This window comes from Pinus tabuliformis, chromosome 1_1, assembly GCF_031772625.1.
Source record: "Pinus tabuliformis cultivar Carrire ecotype Pingquan chromosome 1_1, CPIR1, whole genome shotgun sequence".
In the NCBI taxonomy this organism is placed as follows: Eukaryota; Viridiplantae; Streptophyta; class Pinopsida; order Pinales; family Pinaceae; genus Pinus; species Pinus tabuliformis.
Genome location: NC_142297.1, coordinates 480,982,754 through 480,994,151, shown reverse-complemented (window position 1 = coordinate 480,994,151; position 11,398 = coordinate 480,982,754). Strand labels below are relative to the sequence as shown.

At 31.8% G+C, this 11,398-nt stretch overlaps 1 protein-coding gene across 1 annotated transcript; it reads left to right on the top strand.

Annotated features, from left to right (window-relative positions):
• The first annotated feature begins 651 nt into the window (after positions 1-651).
• LOC149213844 (uncharacterized) lies at positions 652-7,516 on the top strand. The gene is made up of 3 exons (XM_089389180.1): positions 652-696; positions 804-1,003; positions 7,015-7,516. Exons 1-3 carry the CDS (start codon positions 652-654, stop codon positions 7,514-7,516), a joined length of 747 nt encoding a protein of 248 aa, XP_089245306.1.
• The last annotated feature ends 3,882 nt before the right edge of the window (positions 7,517-11,398 follow it).

Below are 11,398 nucleotides of genomic sequence, written 5' to 3'. Positions count from 1 at the left end.
ATAAAAAAATAAGGTTAAATAAAATTAACATATTTGAGTCAACTTGTATGACTCTTTTTGTGTTAATGAAACTTTTGTTCAAGCTTATGGCATATATAAATCACATTTATTAATGTGGTTGTGCTAGTATATATTATAATACAAGAAATTTATATTATATTAAAATTAATAATATTATATTAATCCAAAATTATTAAATTTAATATTAACAAAAAATATATCAATATTAAATTTTTACATTAATATCATTTCATCATTTAATTTAATAATGGGAGGCTAAGAGAGGTTGGTTGTTGGGGATGGGTAGGTAGCCTCTTGACATTGGAGGCTGAGGGTAGAAAAGCGCAGGTAACATGTTTGGTTGGCGGATGGACCAGTGGTTGCAACCACGGAAAGCTATGGGGAACTGAGTAATAATAGTGCTAAGAAACTAGCTAGGATCCTTGTGGGGGAGGACGAGAATGACAAGAGCAAAGGAATGGCTCTGGCTTACTGGGCAGAGGGGAATGGGATGGCATACCACGGAAAAAATTGGCTGGGCTGAAGCTAATCCCATTTGCATGGCCTCTTGTGGGGCCTATTAACCATACTGGGTATGTGAGGCAACAGAGAGGGAGGAGTGAAAATCTAGAAGGGATATGGAGACCGACCATGTCTCAAGAATGGCCCACCGCCCACCCTGCCCCTGTTCTGCTCGTAAATGGGACAAGACAAAGAAAGGGGAGAATGTCAGCATTAAAAATCCCAGCCAGGGGAGTAATATGCTACAATGCTTGTAGATAATATCTCTTTTTTGTGAACAGGTATCAAACCGTGCAGATATGGCTCAGCCAAAAAGAGGACGGGGTCATGGAAGACGAGGTCGGGAGCCTGGAAAGGCTAAGGACCTGAGCACGTCGGAACCCCGCAGAGGAAGGAAATCAGTAGAGCATCTTATCACTGAAGCAGCCATGACATGCCGAGAAGGAACAGATGAAGGAATTCAGAATTTCTTAGAAGAATGGTAAGAAGAAATCAGGTAGGGCGGTGAGATAGAGAAGCATATGGAGAATTGGAGGACATTAGTCCCGAGCCCTGGGAATACCAGATGAAGGATAAACCAATTCAAGCAGACTTTATACCTCTACTGGCTAATGAAAATCCTATTGGGGAAGGTCATGGAACGAATCTCAGTGGGGATGGATCTCTCTCTCTAAGGCATTCCGAATTACAAACAAGATCTGTAGAGAATCTAGTTGCAACTCCACAAGTAGGGCATTAGATTGGACATAATTCAAAGGCACATCCCATGCATCATAAAATTGACTGAGATGCATGTAGCAACTGTCAATGATTCGACACTGGTGGAATCAACATTAGAAGAGCAGAACGGCTAGTCATTTTACCTTATTTCATTTTGTTTTATATGAATTTAGCATTTACTTTATGTCATGCATGTTTAATGATAGCTATACATATAGAGTCTGGTCATGAAGCATATGCATACTTAGCTTGGTTAGAAAGATTGAAACTTTGTTGTTTTTGAATGTCTTACAATGAGGATAGTTGGCCAATAGACTTGGTTTCCCAGTGGGCATGTTGAGGCCACCTAGCCAACCTATGTGGTGTAAATTTGCTGATTATAAATAGAAAATGAAAGGTCCTACCAAGCTTAACAAAAAAAGAATATTAATAATAATAATTTTGATATTAATATTATATTTAATGAGGTTTTTACATGACATGATAACAAAAATTATAATAAGATTTGGAAATTTAAAAAGAGGTAAATGCTTAATTTTAGATCATTCAATTTTTTTTATAGAGGCGATCGACCTAAAATCCACAATTTCAGCACCCCTACTGCAAAATTTCCTACAACTTCATTTTGTACCCTAGTAGATTTAGGGTTAAATTTGTCGTGAGGTGGCGAAGTTGATCAAGTTGGATTCATGAAGGAATCCTCTATCAAATGGCTTATGAGTTTGACATTTCCCATTTCATATGATATTTTTCATCTAAATTCTTTTAAACACAATGCTTGAGATTTTTTTGAATTGTTTTAAAGAGGTTGAATAAAAAATCAATATCATAAAGTATATGCAACTAAAAATTTTCAAAAAATACCACTATCCTTGTTATGAGCCTTAGTACTTTTGGTTTTTCAAATTATTTAAATAATTGAAAAAAACTTATGTGAATACATGTGTCCAAAATGCAATTGAAATATCACTTAGCCAATTTTGAAAAATAATAAAAATATATATTTTTGCATAAAAAATAAGTTTTTAATATGAAAAACTTAGCTCTCTCCATGTAAATCATGCTCATATAAATAATTTATAAAAATTACACATTTTATATTAATTTATAGTATGTGTTCACACACATACCTCCAAAGATGTGTGAAAATTTGCAAGGATAAGCATTTCAATTGATGGAAAATTGACATATTAAAGGACACTAAATATTTTTGCAAAAAATATCATTAGGCAACAAAATAATTCTCCACAATTTTTCTTTTTACTCATGGCCAGCCCAAAAGTGTAACTCATCTTCATGCTTTCACCCTATCTTAAATCATGTCTCCATGTTAACATATTACTATTTTTTTAACTTGTACATGACCAATAACATCTATAACTTAAATTCTTCCATATATTTTACGTCACTTAATAATATAATAAATGATTAATTCTTTTATTGAAATAAATTATGATTATTTTGGAAGTTGTTTTTTTTTCTTGTGAAAAATATATATTTTTCAATAAAAAGATACTAGAGAGATTATTCTTCCTTTATATTTAATATAATATTTATATATAAATTTAATAAAAATTTAATATCCACTCTAAATAGAATATTATAATAACATAAAGTAATTGAAAAAAAAATTATGATACATTTTAATATGAAATTTACAAATAATATATTATATAAGGAAAATTTTCATTCCTCAGTGGCATATACCATATTATAATAACATAAAATAATTGAAAAAAAATTATAGTACATTTTAATATGAAATTTATAAATAATGTATTATATTAAAAATATATATTTTTTCTCCCATAAACAAAAAGTCTTATATACTAATTTAATGTATTAACTGTAATCTTAAAATTAAATAATAATAATAATAATATATTTTAATTTAAAATTAAACTAAATTACACTAATTTAAATTTAATTGGAAATTAAACTACATTTGATTTAAATTTAAAATAAAATTCAATAAAAAAAAATTACTTTCCATAAATGTTTGTTTTCTTCTGTCATGGCACTCTGGTTTTCTCAATCTCAAAACGAACTTTTTATATATATATAATTTGCTTTGCTTTGCTTCAGTATCACTCCAACCATGTTCACCGTTTGTATGCAACGCCCTTGGGCAAAGGCTCTGTGTTTATTGTACACAAGATATTTGCTTTGGGTTTATTCTCATGCGAAGGTTTAAGGACTCGAGCAGCTGACGTAAGCACGAACGTCATCGAGCTTTGGCTTTATTAATGTGACAGAGTGGCCCCAACTTCCATCCAATTACATTTTCAAAACTGAGAGCATGCTTGTGTCATCTCCATGACGTTACTTACTGCAAAATGAAAACTTTTTCCAGAGGTGAAGCACTAGAGAAGGCAGTTGTTTATAAAGCGACTTTTTGAAAGTCTTTCTGGTGGGTTTTTTCGATCGAAATCCGGCAGGAATTTATTGGAATCGCAAGTTTGATAGCTATTTTCTGCACAATGAAAGCGTCCCAGGGGTTTTCGAGGGTGCTGAATCCAAATATGCAATTAAAAAACCATTTTAACTGCAACAAATCAAGATTTAACCTCAATTTCTTCCGCGGATTCCGTCACCGGAATCTCCAAAAAGTCGCATTATAAACAACTCCCCAGAAAAGTGGTCCTGCCCTCCACCTGCATTGAAAGATCCTCTGTTTTAATATTGATTGGACAAACAGTCCTTAGGGATAGGGATAGGGAAAGCAAAGATTCAGCCTGCTAACCCTTTTGCAACGCTTTCGTTTTGATGTGAACATAGAGGAGGCGGAGGATCGGTGACAATTTTTTTTATTTTTTTAATTATAGAAATATTGTTTAAATTAGAGGAGGCGGAAGATTGGTGACAATTTTTTTTATTTTTTTATTTTTTTTTAATTATAAAAATATTGTTTAAATTATATTTTTGATAGTTGAAATAAGTTTAGCACTATCAAAAATTTGTAAGATACCAAAAATTATAAATTTTAATAACTTTTATTTGTTTACAAAAATCTCTACAAATAAAATATAATCAAAATTTTCATAACTTTCTAAGACAAAAAAACATAATGATTACACACTATTGAGGATGGTAAAAGCTTCGTCATGATTTGTAAGGTTTTCCACATTTGCTTGCAGTTTTTCCCTTGGGCTTTGTACTGCTGCACCACTGATATACCCTGCAAGACTGTGATGTACGTACTGCATCTCCATTGGATGGTTCAATAATTAAGGAATGTAGGGATCAAGGCATTCTTTTCAATATAAGTAGAACTAAAAACAATGTTGGGCTCATGTTGTTCTACATACATTTGGGATTAAATGGACTTTGTACATGGAAAAGGGTCATCGATACACTGATTTCAATTATAATTTTATAAGATTTGGGACTCAGAAAAGCGATGCATATTTGGTTTTGCCATAGATTTTTTTAGTTTTTATAAAAAAAAACGTTTTTTTTTCAACCAAACTTGAAAACAACTTTATGATATGAGTTACTCTAATCAAGGTAGGATGTTTATTTAATTTATTTTTTTCAACCAAACTTGAAAACAATTTTATAATATGAACTACTCTAATTCATCAAAGTAAGATGTTTATTTAATTTATAAAACCATTTTGTAAATATGATAAGATGGTCCAAAGCTGTATGAAATATTAAATAAATGTTAATTTGCTCTTTTGCATTATTATTAAATGTTAAAATTACTCATACTTATTTAATGGGTTACAGCTTGTAAACTTGTAACTAAGTAGAGAAAAGGTAATTTTCAATAGCAATTACAACAGAGTTATGATTCTTATTTATTATGTGTGTCACTTGTTATGTAAAAAGAAATAATAGAAAATTTCTGGTTAAAGAAAAATATTGAAATTTTTTCAAGTCCCAAAATTAATGATAGTTCAGTTTTATTTGTTTCACTATTACCCAACAAATTGTTGAATATTTATTAGAAATATTTAAATATTATATTTAAATAAAAAATTAAAATTTTTATATTAAATATGAAAATAAAAATAAAAAACATTAAAGAAAATTATAATTAAAAATCATAACTATAAGTAAAAAATTATTATAATTAAAACATTGTTATGACATACTGTAGGTAGAAAGACTTAATTCCTCGACTTACATCTAAATTTAGAATTAAAATAAATTAAAAAAAAAAAAGTAATTCCCCAACCTATATCTAAATTTAGAATTAAAATAAATTAAAAAAAAGGTAATTCCTCAACCTATATCTAAATTTAGAATTAAAATAAATTTAAAGAAAAAACTTAATTCCTCCCCATATATCTAAATTGAAATTCAAATAAATTTAGGAAGAAAAACTTAATTCCTCAACATACATCTAAATTTAAAATTAAAATAAATTTACACTTCAAAATAAAATTTGATAACTAAAAATTTTGCTTTTCTTACTGTGTAGTATTTTTCTTAAAAAAATTCTGGTTTTCTCAAAACTGTATTCATTCTGTGATCAAAACTGTATTCATTCTGTGATGAAACTGTGGACCGTCTTCTCAAAACCAAATTAAGAAATGATAAAAAAAAATGCTGCCTTTCATGTCATTCCGCCATAATTACTGTAAATATGGCATACCCCTGGTCAAACGCTCTGTTTTATTGTACCCAACCTAACTGTTTTAAAATATAATTCAAGGGTGCTTAACGCGAAACACCGTGCAGAGGAATCTCATGCGAAGGGTTGAAAACTCGAGCTGCTGACCTAAGCACGAATGTGATGGATTTATTATTTGTTTTGGAAGGCGCTAGGTTCGTCAAGATCTGTAGGGTTCTGCACATTTGCTTGCAGTTTTTCCATTGGCCTCTGCACCACTGATGTACCCTGCAAAACTGTGATGTACGTACTGCATCTCCATTGGAGTGTTCAATAATTAAGGAATGTAGGGATCAACGCGTTCTTTTCAATATAAGTAGAACAAAAAACGATGTTGGGCCCATGGAGTTTTGGACTTATTAATTTATTTGTTTTGGAAGGGTAAGTTATTATCATTTAGTTGTCAGACAACTTGAAATAATTAGTCAACTAATCCTCCGAGGTTCAGAAGGGCAGCCTTTCGCTTTTTCTTTATACTTACAAAAAACCTTAACCAAATAAAAACCGTTTTAAAAAATATTCCACCCTTTTATTAATATGAAAGAGTGGCTCTAATTACATTTTCAATACTGTTCGGCCAATGTGAGAGAGTGGCTCTAACTACATTTTCAATAGTGCTCAGCGAAATTTAATGAAATTTAAAGCTTGCGTCATCCTCATGACGTTAGTTATGGCAAAATGAAAGCTAATTTAATGAAATTTAAAGCTTGCGTCATCCTCATGACGTTAGTTATGGCAAAATGAAAGCTTTTTCCAGCGGTGAAGCACGAGAGAAATGGTCCTTCCCTCTGCCTGGTTTGAAAAATCCTCCGTTTTAATAAAATTGATTGGACAAACAGGGGAGTGAATCTGGCCATGTGCATTCATACGCTGCGGTCCCGTATTTTTCGTCTCGATATGCTCAATTTTCCCTGCGGTCCCCTGCGTTGATATGCTTAATTTTCTCTCGAACAAACTGTTGTCTCACCGAATCCATTCGCTCTATATAAACGTTGTTTCTTATCAAGTTTTCCAGAGTTGTTTCTAAACAATGAGAATCTTTCGTTATTTACCTTGTGAGATTTCGTTATTTCCGTGTGTAGATATCAGTGTTACTTTCAGTTGTGTGATTGAAGTTTGAGTAAGCATTCGTATTGGATCCATTCCTCCAGCAATGGACAAAAGCGAATGTTCGAGTTGGAGCCAAGTGCTTCCTGTCAACAGGGGCCCTCGAAAAGTGAAACAGATAAAGTGGAGGCCAAGAGCCAACGCCAGCGGACCGGATTAGAGAGTTCTGGAGACGATTTCGAAGAATTTGTGGGTGTGTTAGATAGAATTCACTATATGAAAACCAGGCACGCGGACTGGGATTTTTCGAACTCTAAATCCATGTCAGCTGAAGACTTGGGTGCTAAAGTTCTGAAAACTAAATCGCCATGGATACCCTCCTTCGAATGGGAGGACTTCTGTAAATGTGGAGGTAAGCATACAACATCTGCACAAAAGGATATATACAGTCTTCACAGGAAGGAGAATGGGAGCAGCAGTTGTGAGGAAAAGGGAAAGCAAAGTATTAAACCTGCTAACCATCTTGCAACACCTTCCTTTTCAAAGGATGCATATGATAATCGCCCCGCTGAAACTTTCGATCTGAACGTAGAGGCTTCGTTGTGATCTGCAGGGTTTTCCACATTTGGTTGCAGTTTTTCCATTGGGGCCTGCACAACTGCACCAGTGATGTACGCTGACAAGGATGTTGTATATGACGTACTTGATGTCCATTGCGGGCTTCAATAATTAATGAATGTATGTAGGGATCCAGGCCTTCTGTTTGATCCAGAAGACTAAAAAGCAATGTTTCGCCGATATTCCAACAAACCTGTAACAACTTTGATGGTTTGGCTTACAAATACATGAAAGCTTTTATTTTTCTAAAAACCTTTTAATAACTGTATTTTTTTAAGGTTTGTTTTGCACACGAAAAATACATATAGAGTAGAGTATTTTAGATTCCAAATATAAAGTTTTCAGGAAAAAGTATATGGATCGATTACTAGTTTTAAGATTTATTTTTCTTAAGATATATCAGATATATCTTTTATTTTTTCTATAATTTTTATTTATTTAATTATTTTAAAAATAAGTTATATACTATAATAGTAAAACTCATATTTGCAATCTAAAAACAAATTATTTGATAATGTTAAGACCTTTGTACTTGCATTAATATAAGGCTTTTTAATTTTAAGCATATAATAGTTTTGATAATTTTAAAGATATATATAATATTTAAAATATCAAATTTCACACCACATTTACAAAATTAAAAAAAAAAAAAAAATCACACCATTAAAATATTATCATATTAATATTAAAAATATCAAATTTCACACCAAGCTGCAATTTACAAATTTATTTAAAAAAAATCACACCATTAAAGTACTCAACACATACATTAATTAAAACATATACATTCTATTTTAAATAACAATGTTAAAAAATCTCAAATTCCACATTGCAATATTAGAAAACCTTATGCATTCTATTTTGGATAACAACGTTACAAAATCTCAAATTCCACATTGCAGTATTAGAAAATCTTGCAGTGCCTTCTTTTTCGAGGGATGATAACCGCCCTGCTCATTGTTTTGATCATCTTGCAGTGCCTTCTTTTTTTAGGGATGATAACCGCCCTGGTCATTGTTTTGATCTGAACGTAGAGGCTTTGTCATGATCCGGAGGGCTTGCAGTTTTTCCATCGGGGTGTGCATAGCCGCAACAGTGATATACGTTGACATTGTTGTTCAGGTTCTGCTTTTTTTTATTGTGGATATTTAATAAGACTGAAATAGATATATCAAAAATAACAGATTGTAGTTGCGAGTTCCTCCACCAAATTGTAAAAGTTACCGTTTATATCTCTTTTTAGTGAACTGAAATGAGTGGCCAGAGTTATACTTACCTTTTTTATTGAGTTCTACCATCTATTGAATGTAAATTTTTTGTGTGTTGATTTTGTTTAATTTGATGTATTGCCAAAGGTTTTTTTTTTTTTTTTTTGTTAATTTTTGGCCTTGACTTTCTTAGCATGTCCATAAAATAGATCATAACTATCACTATATTGCAATGGCATTGCTTGTACCTGTAGATTATGCCAATTCTTGTGAAACTCCCTTATTCTTTAACTTCACTGGAGTACCAATGATGTAAGTATTTCCAAGTTGACAATATGATTTGATTTACTTTTTGTACACTTAACACCAAGACAATACAACCATCCAAAGGCTTTGGTATGATTTTGAATCTTGCTAACCACGTCTCAACAAAAGTTCTTCAGACATGAAGGCAAAATGAATAGAAATTTTTCAGTTGTCTTAGTGTACGCATTTCTTTGGCAAAATGGGTATTGAATCCTCAAATGCCACATCTATTTTACTCATCATTGGAAAACTACCAAAGGCACTCTTTCAGTCTAATGTAACATGTTTGTAATTACAAATCCCATTAACCGTAATTTGATTATCCATCGAAAGCATTGCCTTTTACTATTTGGATAACATTGTATTTCTTACATATATGTTTTTCACTACTCATATCAATTTAATAGCAATTTCTCATACCACATCAAATGACTCTTGGCACAATGGCATTTGTACTGTGAAATCATCTTGTTGAGGCTCTTCTACCTCATGTTTTCAGAGTTTAATCTTCAACTACACATTGAGATGTAAAGTTTTTTATTTCATCACAAACTAATTCTTTTTTGAATGTTCTTACATCAACCTTCTTAATAAAACATCTTCAACTACACATTGAGATGTAAAGTTTTTTATTTCATCACAAACTAATTCTTTTTTGAATGTTCTTACATCAACCTTCTTAATAAAACAATAATTCAAGGAAAAACACATAAAACATAACATTTGGCGAACATAAATGTTATGAACACAATTGGCCTCTTTGAAATTCACTTGTCAGTTACAATGCGTATAAATTGTATGATGAATACTAGACTTGCAATTGCGTTGGAAGCGGCTATTATTCTTGAAATTGAGGAATATCTTGCAGCTTGCAACATTGTAAAGACATCGACAACCAACAAGCTTAGACTAATCAAAATTTATTTTTATCTATGAAATGAGTGGTTTCCCCTTACCTTCCAATAATGGAAATGAGGGGGTGAACGAAATTTCAAAGAATTTTTTTTTAGGTTTTCTAACACGGACAAATCTACTGTCTATTATTTTATATTCCGAGAGTTGCATGACTACTGGGAATAATTCAACTTCGCTCTGTTCAATGATTTCCTTTTTGGCAGAAGGCTCACCCCTAAAGATCTAGATCCCCTTTTCCAAAGGAAAACATTGATTCCCAGTTGGGTTCCTCCTAAATTGAAGGGCCTCTTAAAATAAAATTTTCTTACCATCTCAGTGCTTTTACCAATTATCCTATGCTCAACCACATGTATGATATGTGATGAAACAAAGTTCTATGTGAATTTTCTGGGGAGAAGAAAAATGAGTGTACAGGAACCACGTCTTTGCTTACAACTAATAAAGAATGATAAATACTAAGTAGATAAGTGCAGGTACCCTTACTTTCCTTAAACATATTTCTATGTCATGTAAGCTAACTGGTTACAGGTCTAAGTAATTTGTTTATTGGAAAGCACATGGACTGCCAGATAAACAGAACAAATGCACAATTGCAAGTACGATACACAATAGATCTAATTTGAATTAGTCACATAGGGGAGGGATAAGCTACATAGATGATAGGAGTAAAAGGGAAAACTATATTTAGACACAATTGATTATGTATTGGGTGATTGGCCAAGCCAGTTGAGTAGTTATTACCTAACAAAATGATTATTTAATTACAACATTTCTTGTCTGTTAGTACTTATGTGGATCACCTTTCAACGAGGGATCAATGTTCCTCGTCTAATTCTAGAGATGGAAGTCCTATACTGACATTTTCTTGTTAGTCGGATTATGTGGAAGCATAATCAGGCATGAATATTTCTCACTAGAATTTGAAAATTGTTTCTCAAATGCGCACAATTTTAGGTTTTACTTTATTAGATTGATGTACATTCTTAAACAGTATCCAACTTGAATTAGAAGTGACAACATATTGAGAAGCCATAATTTCAAATCATGAAAGCTATATTGAAGTTCATCCTAAATTTTTAGTATGGATTATTCAAGATTATGTTGAATAATGAGTACATTGCAAGTCATATACGATCCTGCTTTACAATTGTATATAATCCCAAATAAGGTTACAAAATGAAAAAGGCCTTATTATACATTCAAAGAGAAACCGTTTTAAAGCTCTTGCCAAAGTCTACCAATTATGGTTCTTGAGAAAGTACGGAATTGCAATTTGGTAGAGCAAGTTCTCAAAATTTGATCAAGCTGCAGTGTAAAGTTTTGTAGATGTTCTATGCTAAGAGCAATTTCACTTTTCTCACAGCAATCATACAAGTAGATAAGCAAAATGCAGATAGAACATATAAGCAGATCTTACAGAAGACAAATCAGAAACAAGAAA